The sequence below is a fragment of the Dendropsophus ebraccatus genome, chromosome 7 (genome assembly GCF_027789765.1).
Source record: "Dendropsophus ebraccatus isolate aDenEbr1 chromosome 7, aDenEbr1.pat, whole genome shotgun sequence".
In the NCBI taxonomy this organism is placed as follows: Eukaryota; Metazoa; Chordata; class Amphibia; order Anura; family Hylidae; genus Dendropsophus; species Dendropsophus ebraccatus.
In genome coordinates, this window is record NC_091460.1 from 22146801 (window position 1) to 22166229 (window position 19429).

At 41.4% G+C, this 19429-nt stretch overlaps 1 protein-coding gene across 1 annotated transcript; it reads left to right on the forward strand.

The window, feature by feature from the left end:
• Nucleotides 1-1177: 1177 nt before the first annotated feature.
• Nucleotides 1178-14310, forward strand: LOC138796484 (vomeronasal type-2 receptor 26-like). Its single transcript, XM_069976090.1, has 2 exons — nucleotides 1178-1367; nucleotides 13397-14310. Exons 1-2 carry the CDS (start codon nucleotides 1178-1180, stop codon nucleotides 14308-14310), a joined length of 1104 nt encoding a protein of 367 aa, XP_069832191.1.
• The last annotated feature ends 5119 nt before the right edge of the window (nucleotides 14311-19429 follow it).

The window sequence follows — 19429 nt, forward strand, 5'->3', positions numbered from 1 at the left end:
ATTCTATAACAACCTTACTAAGGATGAGATGGCGGCCCTAAAAAAGTCAGAATCAGATCCCACACTAATTTTTAAACCTTCCGATAAGGGGGGAAATCTGGTTCTGCTGACACCCAATGACTATAAGATGATGTGCATGGACCTATTGAGGGACAGAAGCACTTATAGGATTCTTGAAACTGACCCCACTGAGCAATTGACTGAATTATTGATTACAGCATTGGAACAACGCCTTATTTCTAAAGCTGAATGCCAATTCATGACACCTAAACTACCCACAATTGCCACTTTCTATTCTTTACCGAAAATCCATAAGGGGGTTGCACCCCTTAAGGGTCGCCCCATAGTTTCAGGGGTGTCATCCCTGACTCAGAACGCTAGCATTTATTTAGATCAAGTGTTAAGATCATTTGTATTATGTCTCCCCTCCTATACAAGGGACACTTCAGATCTGTTGCGTAAACTTGAGGATATCACAATTGAGGATGATGTGATGCTGGTCTCGATAAACGTGGAGGCGCTGTATAGCAGCATCCCCCATGATTGGGGTGAAACGGCTGTACGGCACTTCCTCAATATGCGGGGGACCCAGTATAGGGCACACAGTCAATTTGTTATTGATTTATTACAATTTGTTCTTTGCCATAACTATTTCTTGTTCGATTCTCTTTTCTACTACCAGCTCAGGGGCACGGCCATGGGTAGCCCATGTGCGCCCACTTACGCCAATTTGCTTGTGGGCTGGTGGGAGGAGACAATTGTTTTTGGGGATGGCTCGGAGACCTGGGCCCAGAATATTTTATTCTGGGCCAGGTACATTGATGACATCTTCATCTTGTGGAAAGGTGACTCCGATGAGTTCGGGAAATTTGTGGAGAGTTTACAGACCAACCCTGTGGGTTTGCGGTTCACCTATGAGGTACATGATGTAGCAATATCATTTCTTGATGTACATACCCGCAAAAACCCTCAGGGTGGTCTAGATACTACAATCTATTGAAAACCCCCCTCCACTAATAATTTACTCAGATGGGAGAGCCATCACCCGACTGCCCTGAAACGGGGAATCCCTAAGGGTCAGTATATACGTGCACAAAGGAATTGTTCACAAGTATCTGACTATTTCCAACAAGCTAATGACCTACGTGCGCACTTTCAGACAAGGGGATATCCCGACATGGTGTTGCGTGATGCCCACAAACATGCCCTGATGTATCAAAGGACTGAACTGTTAGCCATTAAACACCCTGCAGTAGAAACCACGTCTCCAACAATGAGGATCATAGGTACTTTTGATGAGAGATCCAGGGAGGTCACCAATGTCTTGAAGAAATATTGGCGCATCCTTGAAATGGATGAGGACATTGGTGAGATAGTCGGCAGTTCACCGAGGGTGACATACAGAAGGGGCAGATCTTTACGGGATCATCTAGTTCATAGCCACTACACGCCGCCAAAACCAAGTGGGACATGGCTAGACCGTAAACCGTAAGGGATGTTCAGGTGTGGAAAAAACTGTGTAGCCTGTCCTTTCATAAACCAAACTAAATTGGTCACAAGTCATGCTACGGGATGTAATTATACCATCAGAGATTTTGCTAATTGTGACTCAGTAGGTGTGGTGTATGTTTGTATCTGCTCTTGTCCGTTGAAATATGTTGGGAAGACAAGGAGACAACTTAAGCGGAGAATAGGTGACCACCTCGGGGATATCAGACATCGGAGAGATAAACCCCTGGCCAGACATGTATGGGAATATCATGATGGGGATCCTAGGGTATTACGTTTTTAAATAATAGAAGTAGTCAGATCGGGGGTACGACGAGGTGATTGGGACCTCAAGATTCTGCATAAAGAGTGCCAGTGGATTTTTAGGCTCAAGTCCACATACCCAGGTGGGCTGAATGAAGCGTTAAACTATAATGTATTTATCTAATTTAGGATTCTCCTTCAGGCTTAGCTTATAGGTAATTTATTTAGGGAAATAATCTTATCGCCCGGTTACCACTACACCCGGCTATATTCCGGCTTGTGGGTGTTTATCTATATATCATGTTGATTTGTTTATTTTTATGTTATCACATATTATTTGTTTAACTCTCCCCTACATTATTGCAGTGCATTTATATGCAGACTAACGATATAGGTGATACGATTATTAACTACATAACAGTTTGCACAATGATATATCAGTTCTTTATTTATAGTTGTATTATCTTATTTATTAGATGAGCGCAATTTTGGCTGTTATTATTACATGTGTTGTGCTCCTTAGTATAGCGATCATCCACTATGGTAATAAGAATGCTGAAGTGTTCTGTCTCGTGGTACATTATATGTCCCATTATGAATCCTTACTACCATCAGGCAGTGATTCTTTCGTGTCACCTATGCGTTCCAGCTACGGTATCTCACATGAGACGTAAGTGACGTCATCATTGCTCTGTGAGTATGTGCTTAGACTAACGGACCTCTCATCTGCATTTACATATGCGGAAGTGACGTCTGCACGCCATGACGGGTGCCGTTAATATCATGGCGGGCGTTCCAGCTGAGAGCAGGCGTGCGCTCCAGCTGGGTGCGCACGCGTGGGGCAACATGAGCAATTGCGTCCTGGCACAAGCTGATTAATGTAAGTTAAGCATTATCTCTTTTATGTATGGATTTGCCTGTGATGTTGTTTTGGGGGGGAGTGGTTTGTGTAGCCATGCACTATTGATATCAGCTAGCAGCTTCAGTCTGGTGCTGTCCTCCATCTATGGCGCCAGTGTCCTGCTCGGGTATCATCTTAACCCCCAGGACGGTGATTACAAGCCTCCTGATTAACTCCCGGCAAATCATCTGTTGAGGAGGGAAACGCGTAGAGGCAATACGCATGGTGTGAACTGCGCACCTCTTTTTTGACGGCCTTGTGTCTTGGGAATGGGACAGAATAGGGTTAGTGTAATGATAGGCAGGAATTTCTAGGGCATTGTCCCAGCTATCAAGTGCCTTTTATTTTTTGAGGTACAGTATAGAATTTCTAATACTGTGGGATTTTTTATTCCCTTAGTGTCTCTTGTCCTAGGGCTGGCCAGCCCAGAAGACACCGAACTGTAAGTACACTCCCTATGATTCTATCTGAGTGTCCCCCGACACAGGCTTGTTAAATGCTGCTGAGTGGCATGGTTTCATTTTAATACGATTTTTGTTTGGATATATATATGCTTTTAAATGGCTCTATTAAAAGTTACATTTTAGACAGTACACTTTTTTCTTTGCAGTGAATTTTTCTGATTAGATGTATTATTGTATTGATTTTTTGCTGTGACATTTTTTAGAGTTTTAAATAGCAGAGTTCTTGGGGGAGCTCCAGGTGGTGGTTTCCTGAAAGGAACCCCATTTGCTCTTTCAATGTCAAAGTTAATGGACAGAGTCTCTACTCCAACAACCTCCTTAACCCAATTACTGCAAAATGACACTGGGCAGTGATCCTCAGCACCCTCTGCAAGGCCAAGACCCAGTCCCTGATTACAGGTTAATAGCAGCAGTGCATTTCCCTGCTGGCTATTGAGTTGGTTCAAGCAAAGGGTTTCTTCTGTGCCTGGATTGGTGACCTTGATTTATTGTGTTTTGTATGTCTGCCTAGTTTTTGTGGGTTTGCACTACTAGTAGTGTAGGGACTGCCCGCAGTTACATAGGTCTATCTTGAGGCAAGTAGGTAGGGTCAGTGGGTGGTAATAGTAAGGGCTCACTGTTTGATTGTCTCTTACCTGCTTGTCCGCAGTCTGACACCAAGAATCTGAAATACACACCAGAGAGGAATATAAGAAATAGAGAACCTGAGGGAGAACTACCATTTTTATAATGGCTATACGTTCTGCAACCAGACATGACTCTGTCGCTCCCCTCCCCCAAACTCCCAATTAACCCCTTAAGGACAGAGCCTGAAATGGCCTTAATGACAGAGACAAATTTTATGAATATGACCAGTGTCACTTTATTCATTAATAACTTCGGGATGCTTTTACCTATCCGGCTGATTCTGAGTTTGTTTTCTTGTGACATATTGTACTTTACATTTCTGGTAAATTGGAGTCGATACTCATAACAAATGTTTATGAAAAAAAACCAAATAATGTGAAAAAATGTGAAAAAATGCATTTTTCCAACTTTGAAACTTTTTTGCGTATACAGAAAGTGGTTATACCACATAAATTATATATTAAATAGCATTTGCAACATGTCTACTTTATGTTGGCGGCATTTATTAAACTATATTTCATTTTTTTTAGACGATAGGAAGCTTAAAACATTAGCAGCAAATTTCCAAATTTTCAGTAAAATTTCAAAATCAGATATTTTTAGAGACCTGTTCAGGTTTAAAGTGTATTTGAGGGGCCTGTATGTTAGAAAGCGCCACAAAGCACCCCATTTCAGAAACTGCACCCCCCAAACTCTGCAAAAGCATATCCAGAAAGTGTTTTAAACCTTTAGGGGAGTCACAGAAATAAAAGCTAAGTGTGTAAGGAATTTGAAAATTTTAATTTTCTGTGCAGAGATTTTATTGTAATCCAATATTTTTCATAATTATAAACCTATTACCAGAGAAATGCACCCCAATAATTATTGTCCCGTTTCTGCAGTTTATAGAAATACCCCATATGTGGCCCTATTGCGCTATTTGACGCAACCACAAGCCTCAGATACAAAGGAGCGCCTAGTGAATTTCAACGCCTCCGTTATATTTGGTAATTTTTGACTGTACCACTTTAGGTTGGCAGAGGCTCTGGGGTGCCAAAACCTAAAAAAACACCCCTAAAGGGACACCATTTAGAAAACTACACCCCTCAAGGAATGTAACAAGGGGTGCGGTGAGCATTTGGACCCCACAGGTGCTTCACAGATTTTCCGAACAATATGGCGTGAAAAAATAAAAAAATATTTTTTACACTAAAACGTTGTTCTAGCCTTCCATTTTTCATTTTCTTAAAGGGATAAGAGGCAAAAAAAGACACAAAATGTGTAGCGCAGTTTCTCCCGAGTACGGAAATACCCCACATGTGGCGATAAAGTGCCAAGGGGGCGCAGGACGAGCCTCCAAAGGGAAGGAGCGCCAATTGGCTTTTGGAAGCTGAATTTCACTGAAAAGGATTTCAAGGGCCATGTCGCATTTACAGAGCCCTCGTGCTGCCAAGACACTGGAAACCCCCCACAAGTGACCCCATTCTGGAAACTACACCCCTCAAGGAATCTAACAAGGGGTGCAGTGAGCATATGGACCCTACTGGTGACGGGCACAAATGTGGAACAATGTGACGTAAAAGTAAAAAAAATAATTTTTTTCACTTTCATGGCACAAATGTGCCCGTCATCAAGGGGTCCATATCCTCACTGCACCCCTTGTTAGATTCCCTGAGGGGTGCAGTTTCCAGAATGTGGTCACTTGTGAGGGGTTTGCAGTGTTTTGGCAGCACGAGGGCTCTGTAAATGCGACATGGCGTTCATCATCCATTCTAGCCAAATCCAACCTCCAAAATCCAAATGGCGCTCCTTCCCTTCGGAGGCTTACCCTGCACCCGAATGGCGCTTTATGTACACATGTGGGATATTTCCGTACTCAGGGGAAATTGCGCTACACATTAAATGTTTTTTTTTTTATCTTTTAACCCCTTGTGAAAATGAAAAAATCATGACAAGATTAATGATTTAGAGTAAAAATTTTACAAAAATTACACTAAATGTTGGTCTAGCCTTGATTTTTTTCCATTTCCACAAGGGGTTAAAAAAGAAAATGAACACAAAACGTGTAGGGTAGTTTCCCCTGAGTACGAAAATAGCCCACATGTGGGCATAATGTGCCATATGGGCACAGGGCAAGTCACCAAAGGGACAGAGCGCCATTTAGAAAAAAATAAGTGGCAAAATAGGGCAAAGGCAAAGGCTCTAGGGTTTTCCACAGGAACTCCACTCCACCCTGCCATAGCATCAAGAGAAAAGATGAGGTGGGGTGGGATGGGATGGAGGGGGATTCCTCCTCAAGCTGAATATTAGCAAAGACCTTAGTAATGTTTAATGTTATCATAGATCAATAATCCTACATTCCAAACCCTTACTGTTCTAGGCCAAGTAGATCTGGGGCCACTCCTGCTAATCTCTCGGCGAGGACCTTGGCTTTAATCTTGGATTCTGTATTGGGTAATGATATTGGGCGACAAGAATCAACTTTAAGTAAGACAATTTAGTACCATTCTAAAAGTAGTTTTGGAATGGGGAGACCCTTCACATATTTAGCTAATTTTGCTTCAGTACGCTGAGCAGAGGACCAAGTCAGAGAAGAAATCAAAGACAATACCCTTGACCCTAACTGGGTTATTTGTTACAATACCCTCTTTATCATAGAAGGAAGAGATGTTTTTTTTTTCCCACTTGAGACCTAATTATCCAAACTAACAGCTTCCCAGGGTTGTCATTCTCTAAGAAGTATTTCTGTCCCTGGAAAAAAAAAATATTTTTTTGTTTTGCTTTTAGAACTACAAATTACGAATATGTCTCTTGGGACTTTTTTTTAATTTATCACCATTCTCTAGAACTGTGCTTCTCAAACTGTGAGGCAGGTCTCACCAGTGAGGCGCCTCCTAGTTGTTCGTGAGGCCCAGCTGGGGAGCCAGTTTTCACAAAACTAACTATGATCTGCACGGTCCTTTTGCTGTTTGCAAAAATCTCCATTTTAGCAACATTATTAATTTATTTTTTACTTGCTTTATTAGAATATAGAGCTCGGGAGATGTGTGAAAGGCAGCCCTAGCATTTTCAGCTCTTAAAGTGACTTTCACCACAGATGGTGAGGCCCAGGCACCCTCTTGGTCAGTCTGGTGAGGCCCAGACATTGCCTTGGTCTGTTGGGTGAGGCTCCAGTTAAAAAAGTTTGAGAAGCACTGCTCTAGAAGAAGGGAAGCACTAAATATTTCCTCTGCTAGCTGTATGGTCTCGGTCAGGGCTAATTCACAGGCCTGAAAGTCTTTTTTTTTTTTTTTTTAATACAAGATTTCTGAAAATAAAAAAACCTCTCAAATGGGCTTTCATAGAATCCCATACATATCAGTATCTCCATCAAATTTTTATTTTCTCTCCAAAACAGTACTAGCTTGTCCTGATTTTTCTTGATTGCCTTCTATAATGGAAAGCCAGTGTTGATGAAATTCAAAGGCCATTTCCACTGACTAACTATGGGAAAGATTCCCAATAATCGCAACCACTGGGGTATGGTCCAACACTGACCATGTTTCATAGGGCATTTTACACACTCATTGAAAGTTCATTGCAGGGAGACAGATTTATCCAAGAAAGGCTCCAAAGGATGTGCTGAAACTGTGCTAGACGCCAGTTCTTTGGGCTCACTTAAATCTTCCACAAGCCACCTGTGGAGAAAAAGAGCCACTAAAGCCCCTATTACATGGGCCAATCAGTGGGAACAAGTGAGCGCCGAACTGTCAGGTCAGTGCTCGCATGCTCCTTATTTGTAGCTGCAGGAAGTGTAAGAGAGCTGCAGGAAGGGTAATAGTGAGGGGGTCTGGGGAAGGGTAGTTCATAATTTGAGCATTGTGTAAGATCCTTACCCTTTTTTTTTATGGAAAATGATAATATGAGCTTTCAGGGACTAATCAGGACTAAAGCATCACTAAACTTTTTGTAATAGGCTAGTTAAAGCCCATCATGGCCCAGGCTTTGTCCTGGAAGGAAAGAAAATATCACATTTTTGACTCCTTAACTTCCTGAGAAGTAAAAAGTTCAAGTAGAGTTTCTCTATTTGCTTTTGTCATCAAGGCCAGTGTCAGGGTATCTAACAATTGGTCAATATTTAGTGATGTATCTTCCTCTGAGTTTGTTTTAGGATCAATAGTAAGGACCTGTTTACACTGAGTAAAACAGACGGAATTCTACAGCAGAGCCCTCGCCATGGAATCCTGCCTTCCTCTGTGTGTCAATGGGATGTTGTGCGCGCTTTCACTCCCCACCACTCTCCGGATAAAGAATTGACATGTAATTTCTTTTAACGAAGAGCGGCGCAGAGCGGAGACAAGCGAGGCATCACATTGACACACTGAGGCAGGCGGGATTCCACGGCGGGGGCCGTGTGGTATTCTGCCTGTGTTACTCAGAGTAAACACACCCTAATTATTGAATGTTGACGCAATGTAATTTGAAGAGGTGAGAAATTGACCCCCAGTTGATGATATAGAGTGAATAAACGCTTCTTTACAAGACTGCGACATGCAGAGAGACTGGAGCTGGAATACTTACCATCAGCATCCGGATGATGTCGCATTTGGTCCATGTAAAGACCCTCAGGTCTTCCATGGATGCCTGTGTGCCATTTCTGCAGCATGTTCGGGTACAATGCCCGTCAGCATATCGCTGACAGGCTGAATAACAGTTGTAATATACTGCACTAGATGACTATTGCTTTGTATTACAGTTGTGATCTGGTGATCACTGTAAACGTCCCCTTGTGGGACCTGAAAAAGGTAAAATAAAAATAAAAAAAATGAATAAAGTGCATAAAACAAAAGATAAAAAAAATTTCACCCCTCGTCTCCCCCCCCCCCCTAAAATAAAAAGTATTTTTTCCCTTTCCCTTCCCTTCTTCTATATAAAACATAAAAAAAGAAAAATATGCATAATGGGTATCGCTGCCCATAGTGACCTGAACAATATAATTTTATCTTACATCCTGAATCCGTAAATGCGGTAAAAAAAACACTTGGCTTGCTGTATTTTGTTAATCCCCCATCCAAAAAAAACAGTCATAAATATTTCAAAATGGTGCCAATAAAAAGTACAACTTTTGCAAGTCTACAAAAAATAAGCCCTTATATATCTTAGAAAGCATTGATCAGTGTTAATTGGGATCTTCTAATAGAGTATGTCTGAGGCAAACTCTATGAGAAGATCAGTGATCAGACCTCACAGAGGTGATAGGGACTCCCCCAGTCAAGGGCAGAGCTTTAGTGGTTATTAACAGGCGATCACTGCCGGCCATTATTGACAGCCAGTCCTCATCCACTATGAAGTTAGCTCGCTTCAAAGTTCCCTAGCAAAAACATGGAATATGAATACGACATTGGTCATCTGGTCCCAGGAGGACAGGCCATACCCATATAACATGGGTTGTCATTAGGTTAAAATGAATCTATCAGCTGTAATCCATGTTCTAAACTGCTGAAACTGTTAGATAGTTGTTAGGTGAAGGAAATACATGATACCTTTCATATATCCAGCTGTGCTTCTAGAATGTAGGAAAATGTTTTTACTCTCTGGTACAAAGAGGCTTTTCCAAGCTCCTGAATTGCTGCAATCTGGAAGCTTCCTCTGTCTTCCCTCCCTGCTTGATTGACAACTGAAAGCTGAGTTCAAAGCAGGGTCAGTTGTGGAAGGGGGAGGAAGGAGGTGTTACAACTTGCTGCAACTTGCTGCACATCATGGAAACACAGAGAGAAATATGAAAGGTACCAGGTGTTCCTATTACCGCTAGCTAACAATGTCAGCAGTTTGCAACATGAATTACAGCTAACAGACTCCCTTTAATTCTATTGGTGCATTTTTGCTGCAACAGGCAACCCCCCAGGTCATAACCCCTGGCTTGGCTTGCTAGTGGTGGCACGCGAGGTGCAGCTGGAGGCAATGTAGGCTGGTCAGGAAGCACGGACAGGACTCACAGTAAGGAACTAGGGGCCAGAGTCACGGACGTGAGACACAGGCAGAAGACATGGGCAGGAATCATGACAAACAGAGCTGGGACCACAATGCTTAGAGCAGCTATTGCAGAGGCTCCAACAGGGAAGCCAGGAAAAGTTCAGCAATTTAAAGTGATAGGTAGCAGCCAATTAGGGGCACACTGGCCCCTTAAACTTTATTGAGCCAGCGTGCACGCCCTAGGAGGTGTAGATGTGTGTGCAGGTAATAAGCAGCATGACTGCGTGAGAGGACACACAGGGAGCTGAAATGCAAGTGGACCTGCACCCTGGAATTAGGGAGAAGAGCAGGGGCGTCCGTGACAAACATTTTGATTTCATATTTTTCTAATTCAAAAATTGAAGGAGGAGGGCTGATGTCAACTTTTATTATGGGCTGTATATATATATATATATATATATATATATACAGACCAAAAGTTTGGACACACCTTCCCATTCTAAGAGTTTTGTGTATTTTCATGACTATGAAAATTGTAGATTCACACTGAAGGCATCAAAACTATGAATTGACACATGTGGAATTATATACTTAACAAAAAAGTGTGAAACAACTGAAAATATGTCTTACATTCTAGGTTCTTCATAGTAGCCACCATTTGCTGTGATTACTGCTTTGCACACTCTTGGCATTCTCTTGATGAGCTTCAAGAGGTAGTGACCTGAAATGGTTTTCACTTCACACGTGTGCCCTGTCAGGTGTAATAAGTAGGATTTCTTGCCTTATAAATAGGGTTGGGACCATCAGTTGTGTTGTGCAGAAGTCAGGTGCATACACGGCTGACTGAAGAGACTGTTAGAATTTTTATTATGGCAAGAAAAAAGAAGCTAAGTAAAGAAAAACAAGTGGCCATCATTACTTTAAGAAATGAAGGTCAGTCAGTCCGAAAAATTGGGAAAACTTTGAAAGTGTCCCCAAGTGCAGTTGCAAAAACCATCAAGCGCTACAAAGAAACTGGCTAACATGAGGAGCGCCCCAGGACAGGAAGACCAGAGTCACCTCTGCTGCGGAGAAGTTCATCCGAGTCACCAGCCTCAGAAATCGCAGGTTACCAGCAACTCAGATTAGAGAACAGGTCAATGCCACATAGAGTTCTAGCAACAGAGACATTTCTACAACAACTGGTAAGAGGAAACTGTGTGCAGCAAGCCTTCATGGTAAAATAGCTGCTAGGAAACCACTGCTAAGGACAGGCAACAAGCAGAAGAGACTTGTTTGAGCTAAAGAACACAAGGAATGGACATCAGACCACCGTGCTTTGGTCTGATGAGTCCAAATTTGAGATCTTTGGTTTCAACCACCGTGTTTTTGTGAGACGCAGAAACAGTGACTCTACATGCCTGGTTCCACTGTAAAGCATGGAGGAGGAGGTGTGATGGTGTGGGCGTGCTTTGCTGGTGACACTGTTGGGGATTTATTCAAGATTGAAGACATACTGAACCAGCATGGCTACCAGCAATGACTATATCCTTGTTTTCCACATAGCCTTAGGGCTTTATCCAACTTCAGCAGCCATCGCTAATCAAATGCGAAAGTTCGGATCGACTCGAGCATGCTCGAGGTTCGCTCATCTCTTAATATAAGACATATTTTCAGTTGTTTCACAATTTTTTGTTAAGTATATAATTCCACATGTGTTAATTCATAGTGTTGATGCCTCCAGTGTGAATCTACAATTTTCATAGTCATGAAAATACAGAAAACTCAAGGTGTGTCCAAATTTTTGGTCTGTAATATATATATATATATATATATATATATATATATATATATATATATATATATATCTCACTTCTGTAGTCCCTCTTGGGAACTTCTATGAGCAATAACTTGAAGGGAATCTGTCAGACATATTTCACATTCCAAACTGCTGACACTACTAGATAGCTGTTATATCAGGGAGACGCCTGATACTCTTCATTTAAGTGTCTGTGATTGAAGAATGTAAATAAATGCTTTTATTATATAATAAGAAGCACATATGTATTGCATTGATCTATAATCTTTGCCCTGGATTGTTTCAGTCTGCTGGAGACAGGATAACATTAAAGGGGTTATCCAGCGCTACAAAAACATGGCCACTTTCCCCCTACTGTTGTTACCAGTTTGGGTGGGGTTTTGAAACTCAGTTCCGTTGAAGTAAATGGAGCTTAATTACAAACTGCACCTGAACTGGAGACAACAGTAGGGGGTAAAGTGCCCATGTTTTTGTAGCGCTGGATAACCCCTTTAAGGCAGGCAACCCAGGAAGGCCGTGTAGAGGCTTCAGACTGCACTGACAACGGATTGGCAGATAAATAGATATGAGATAGATAGATAGATAGATAGATAAATATGGACATAAAATATAGAAATCTTTAATATACTCAGATGCCAAAAGGCCGATGTAATGACCCCTGTCTGCCAGGAACCAGGAAGACTACCAGAGAAGGATATCACAGCTGCTGCTATGACTGCGCCCCATGTCCAGAAGGAGAATTTACCAATAATACAGGTAATGTTCCTTTATTTTTTATTTGAATTCAGAGGAGAATTAACGCCCCCATTTCTATGGTAACTATAGCAGTAATAGAGTTGTATTCCATACGAGTGATAAGTAACATTATATTTCAATAATTCAGACATCACTTCACACAGCAATATCAACTATATTTTTATTATTACTAAATAAGAAAAGGTAAAAGCCGTATTACAAGTTTTAAGATTATAGTTTAAAGATTGGCTATAACGATCAATCGCTAGTCACCGATCGCTGTTACGAAACGATTGTTGTTACGTCGTTATATGGTCGCTAATCGTTCCTCGGGACAACCCACACAACATGTTTTATCGGCGAATGACTTATTACACGAACAGATACAGTATGCGAACGATCGGCGAACTACCAATGATAATTTTTCAACAAAAATAAAATATTTTTCATTTGTCGTTTGATCGTTGGGTGTTGGACAGATAATTGCTCATTTTCGATCGTTATAGCAAATTTTTAAATGAGAATCACTCTGTGTATTAGGGCCCTAAGTGTTCATATTTTTTTTATTTTATTTACCTTTATTACTTTTTAAATCTTCCTAAGAGACTTACAATATAGATCCAACACATTTAGAAATGCTTTGATCAATTCCCATGATAAATACTTCTTGTGTCTCTCATTACCTTCCACCATAGTTCTCCTCCTACTTTCTAGTAAATTAGTCAGTGACCCTTGCTGTGCCAAAATGGAAGATACCTAAATGTCACTATTTCCTTAATGTTATTTTTTTCCTTCCAATTCAGTAGATTCACATGATACCATAAGCAGGTTATAAATTATTTATATTTTAGTTGTTGCCAAAATTTTTCTCTGATCTAAACTGGTCTAGGAACCCAAGTTTCTGGCACCATATTTAATAGTAAAAAAAAAAAAAAAAACTCTTACGGCTATGTTCCCACTTCAGAAACACAGCGGCAGAAAGCAACCGTCTCGTTATATAGATGGCTTCTAATTATCATGATCATTATTAGCTGCCGTCTATATAAGGAGACAGCCACCTTCCACCGATATGTTCCCGAACTGGGAACATAGCCTAATGCAGTATTCTAATTCGATCAAAAGCTAAAGTATACTGTTGAAAAATGATTAATACAAGGTCCACGTGATATTTCTTGTATTCTTTTCCAGACAGTAAAAATTGCCAGCGATGTCCTGATCATGAATGGCCGAATGAGGGGAAGAACACTTGTGTTATGAGGGAGGAGGAGTTTTTGTCCTATGAGACTGATGTTGTTGCTTTAGTCTTTTCCATCATCTCCATATTACTCTCTCTTATAACCTTATGTATAATTGGAATATTCACTTTATTCCGGAACATTCCCATTGTCAGAGCCAATAACCGGAACCTCAGCTTCATTCTCCTGAACTCTCTCATGTTCAGCTTACTCTGTGTGTTTCTCTTCATCGGTCGCCCAGAGGATATAACCTGCATGCTGAGACAAATCTTCTATGGGGTCTTCTTCACAGTAGCCGTGTCTTCTGTCCTGGCCAAGACCATCATAGTCTGCATAGCATTCAAGGCCACCAGACCTGACAGTCCCTGGAGAAAGTGTGTGGGGGTTAAGCTTCCTTATACTGTAGTGTTGGTCTGTTCATCTATTCAGATCCTGAATGCAGTTATCTGGTTGTCACTGTCTCCTCCATATCAGGAGTATAACCTGGATTATCCTGGGAAGATCATCATTGAGTGTAATGAAGGGTCAGTCTTGGCCTTTTACCTCATGTTGGGTTATATGGGGTTTCTGGCAGCGGTGAGCTTTGTTCTAGCTTTCCTGGTGAGGACATTACCTGATATCTACAATGAAGCCAAGTACATCACCTTCAGCATGCTGGTGTTCTGCAGTGTCTGGATCTGTGCCATCCCGGCCTATCTGAGCAGTACAGGGAAACACATGGTCACTGTAGAGATATTCGCCATATTGGCCTCAGGGGGAGGAATATTGGGCTGCATGTTTTTACCTAAGTGTTATATTATTGTGATAAACCCTACAGTAAACAGTAAAGGACAATGGAAATTAATAGTTCTTTCCAATAAAAACTAGCTAATATAAGATACAATGTAATTTTTACTTTCCTTATATTTTTGAAGAAATTTCTAGTATGCTGATTTTTTTTTTTTGCTCCTCATATCATAGATGAAGGATTTAGCAATGTTAAAATTGTTTTGTTATCTAAGATCGTAAATCTCCATAGTTATGTTATTCTGTAGTATATGTATCAGCTCTCATTCTAACTGACAAATTTTATTTTTCACTGTAAAGACTGTAAATAGAAATGAGTGAACCGAACTTCCTGAAAAGAGATTTATTTAGAAATTTTGCAAAAAAATTGATAAAGGAACAAGTAAAATGTTTTGAAAGCTTGTACAAAAGTTTGTACAAAATGGAGGCCGCACATAGTATATTACATTACATTACAGAAAAAGCCCGGGTGCAAGGGTTTATCCATAATCCATTGCAGCTAGAAAATAGTTTATGTCCTTTTTGAGGTGGGCTGTTCTAGAAGTGTCTGGCAACAGCATAAATGTCATTGGCAATTCTTAGAACATCCCATCTGACAGGTAACTCAGTAGGATTAAATTCACCTAGGAGAACTGTGGACAATGGTAGATCACTGAAATACAATTTTGCCCTTGGTGTTGGTGAGGTGCAGTAGAAATCAGCCAACAGAGACTAGGTATTGTTGTTCAACATTGAATTTACTGGAAATCAGGTACAATGTGTAAAAGTATTTTATCTGTGGAGTGCAGCCACCAGACAGGAATGGGTCAATAAGTACAGTTTTCTCTCACAAATACAATACATATACCTCCTATGCAATATAACAGCAGCATAGGTAAATATTCACAAATAAAGTGCAATAGGCATAAATATGAATAGAAACATAAGTTATAAAGTGAAATGGTCTTCTGCCCAATGTGAAACACTCCATGATAAGCGATAAATCACTTCATAGTAAGCATCCTTTATGGTTCAGAGTACCTTTAACTTTGAAGAGTCACTTGAAGCAGCGCCTATATTACAGCTATCCTATAAATACTTTATAACATGAATCTGGTGACTGACGTAGTGGTGACAAGATAAGAGTTCTGGCACTGTAAGGCTGGGTTCACACACAGTATTTTTCAGTCAGTATTGTGGTCCTCATATTGCAACCAAATCCAGGAGGAGATTGAAAACACAGAAAGGCTCAGTTCACACACTGCTGAAATTGAGTAAATGGCCGTCATTTAATGGTAAATATTTGCTGTTATTTAAAAACAACAGCTGTTATATTGAAATAATGGCAGTTATTTACTGTTATATGGCGGCCATCCACCCAATTTTAACATTGTGTGAAGAGAGCCTTTCTGTGTTTTCAATCCACTCCTGGTTGAGGTTGCAAAATACTGACCGAATACTGACTGAAAAATACTGTGTGTGAACCCAGCCTAAATCTGTATAGTGTCTTTTGAATAAGAAGTATATTTTTATCGTTTGAGCTCCTCTAGCATATATCTCGTAGTGTTTAGTAGAGTCTCCACATAAAATAGTCACCAAACCTTATCCTCTATAAAAAGACAGCAGTAGCAATCCCATTAGTAGTGTGTTTTTAACACAACAATCCCCCATAACAATAGGAAGTGCTACTGCAACATATGTTACATGGTGTAATGATGTAATTCCTTTTCCTACTTGTTTCAAACATGACACAATTTTGCCTATTTGGGCCTATATAACTGCTCACTAACTGTTTCTACTGGCGCCCTTGCAAGGCCAAGAGTTCTCGACCTGTGAAACATCTGGGCAGCCACTGTATGACTTTTGCTTCTGGTGAAAATATGTGGTGAGCCCCTCCGGTGCTATGGCGGAGGAACAGCTGGTCACTTCCTAGGTGGTGAGTTGTGGTGAGGTGAGTTGTGGTCACTTCTGTGGTGGTTGACCAAGACCAAGTGCTGGTTGGGCACACAGGTATGGTGGCACACCTGTTTTTATTTTAAAGGGCCGGTTACACCTTGTTCCCCTGTGGACAGTGACCTGACGGGTTGCTATGAGAACCCTTGGGTTGTTATTACGGTGGGCCAGAGTGGTGTAGTGACCCTCCCGGACTATTGGTACTGCCACCCACAGAAAGGGGAAATGTCCAAAGGTTGTAGTGTACACTGTGTCGGTGTGGGGCGAAGAATCACAGAGCCTCTTAATCATAAATAATCTCTGGTTTACTTTGAAAGTATTAGTGTGCAGCAGAACATACAACTTTGCTTTGACAGGACACATTTCCCTTGATAAAACACTTGGATAATATACTCGGTAGTACACTTCATAATACAGGATTCAGATCTGTTGTAGGAGTACAGTGGAGAGTACAGTCATGCTGACTGAGTTGCGTGTTGAGAGATACAAAGAATCAGAGGAGGAGAGAGAAGGATGTTGTGAGAGCCCCAACCCAAGTAGTACTGTGCTCTGCCAGAATGTTGAAGGATGAGGTATAAGAATACTTTAGAAGAAGAAGAAGAAGAGAACACTTGTGCCTGTGTTTTGACCTTTGGATCTTCACACCACCTTTTGCCCACCAGTGTCGGGTGACCCGTCTTATGAGTGACGGTCTATGGTGACACAAGCCCTAAACCATGTTACCTATAATGAGCGGAATGCTGAGGGTTCCCTGCTGACAACCGCACTGCGAGATACAGTTCCTAGGCTCTTAGCAACTTTGTTCTATCTGGATCAGTTCAAGCTTTTTGCTGTCTCTGAATACTGTCCTGCATTGTGACTCTCCTAGTCCATGGTGTGGGTTGAAATGATCTCTGACTTGTCCTCATCTGTAGGAGTTTAACACTGCATTGTGTTGTGTAGAGTAAGCTATGGAGAAACTGTCTGGTTCATCTTGTCTTCCTTCCTACCCATACGGGGACCTGACTAAGACTGACCCTTTTGGGTGAGGGGGCCTGGCAGAGTGCCAGGGCCCAAAGGGAACACTGTAGAAGCCTTCTAACTTGCGTCCTTCCCCTACAATGTCCAACACAAAAGACTTCTATAATTCCTCTACCCATGTGACTTCCTATCTCCAGCGTATCTAACAGGGTGCTATGAGTGGGTGAAGAGTGCATAAGAAGTAAAGTGAGAGATGATAGGACAGAATAAGAAGATACTCCCATAGGTTCACAGATCCATGTGACACACAAATAAACAATAACCTATCACATACTTCAGCCATGCAGCACGTGAGTACACATTTCTGCAATAACGACATCTAGTGGCAAAAATTTATCATTACTTCATCACCACTGGCTAACAATAAGTACAGGCTTTTACGAAGGGTGTAACTAACAACAACACCCGTGGTCGGACACCACAAAACAAAAACAAATACCCTTAAGTATCTCCAGCAGGGTCCACACCCCTGAGTCATAACAGACTCCCTCTATAGGTACACAATTGTGGCACATAACATGCCCTGCTTAGCCTCCTACATACCATGGCCAGTAGTCTCCTATATTTAATTTTATATACAAATTTATAGAGCTATATGTAGAGGAGACTCTCACATTTTAGATGTCAGCATTTACATTATATGTTTATGTATCACTACATCTTTTGTCCATATAGCTATATACTATCTTGCCCCTGTAGCTTCATAAATGTTCGTCTATACATCCAGGACTTTTCATGATGTAAGGAGAAGTTTACCCTTATACATCATGGAGGCTTCTTAGCTTTTTTGACTGCCCTGGCTGAGACGGCGCCGCTGTTGGTTGTGTGTTGCACTGCGCATGCGCACGGGAGCGCAGCCGTCGCGTGGCAGTGGTCCCGGTCATGTGACTGGATTTGCGGTGTCTCTGGAGTGTGTGCAGCCTGTGACGTCATCAGCTGGTGACGCTGATGCTTCCGGACATGTCACGGTCCATGTGGATTCTCCTAGTTACGGCGTTATGTATGTATTACTCAAAGGGTTGTTTTGTTTATTATGTGTTTGTAATTGGTGACATTTGTGCACTGCACACACCTCTTCATGCCTCATTACTGTTAGAGACATGTCTTATTCTTACACTGTATGTGGGGCACTCATGATTCATTGGTATTTTGCCACATCCCAACATATGCATATGTTGGATATTATTTATGGGTTATTATATGAACACTGATTATTTATTTTTGCACTGTTTACATTTTGAAATGCTTTGCTTGATTAATTTGGTTAGACTTGATACACATGTATTTATACTGAACACTTGTGAAAATACTGAACACTTGTGAAAATATTGTATCACTGCTTGAGAAAGGCTGCTTCTATAGCCGAAACGTTGCACTGGTGTGAATAAAGTGAGGACTTCCTTTGGATGTGCTGTCTCCTACAATTTTCTTTGGATTGTCACCAAGACAACGTTATCTAATCTATCACCATCAAGTTATAGAGTAGGAAGAGCCGAGCAGATTGATATATATCTTTTTAACAAAAGATTTGCTATAACTTGTAACATGTTGATTGAAATCCCTGATCATTTTGTGATAAGGAGTCCAGTGGGCGGTGTCACTCAATTGACTGGACTCTTAAGCATGAAACAATCAATGAATTACAGTTTTTTTTTTTTTTCGTTTTTTTTAAACGAACAAGGGAGGAAGTGATTGAACATAACAACATGCTCTTACCTCCCTGGCTCCGCCCTTTCCGGTTTCCGGCCCCCTGGCTGCTTCCAGGTCTGAGCAGGGACTTGGGTCTTGACGTGTCAGGCCCATTCAGCAAGCCAGTCAGCAGCCGTAGTGGGGTCTCGCCTCGAACACTTACTGGCTGAGTGAGGCTGACATGGCATGACCCGGGTCCCTGATCAGACGTGAAAGCTTACTAACGAAGGTGGGAAAGGTGCAACAGGTAGCAACATAGACCAGTCATCAGGCAGGAACACAGCAAGAAGGAGAAACAGGAACCATGGGCAATGACAAACTTTAATAGGTCTGGACACAGTGTGGGGCCACACAGTAGGGATAGCAGACTAAGGCTCAAACAGGGAATCCAGAGGAAGTGCAATTAATTATTAACATAGACTGCTGTGCAGCAGCAAATTAGAGACACACTTGCCCTTTAAATTTCACTTAGCTGGCATGCACTCACCCTAGGGGACGGGGGGCAAGCACCAGTGAGGAGAAGACAGAGCAGGAGCACAAATGAATAAAATTCCCCAAG

Bases quoted from the DNA above. Each gene is read 5' to 3' on its own strand.
- LOC138796484 (XM_069976090.1), top strand. From the start codon at position 1,178: ATGGTGTTGCGTGATGCCCACAAACATGCCCTGATGTATCAAAGGACT. The intron at 1,368-13,396 runs GTGAGATAGTCG...ATTCTTTTCCAG, and splicing joins TGAAATGGATGAGGACATTG to ACAGTAAAAATTGCCAGCGA.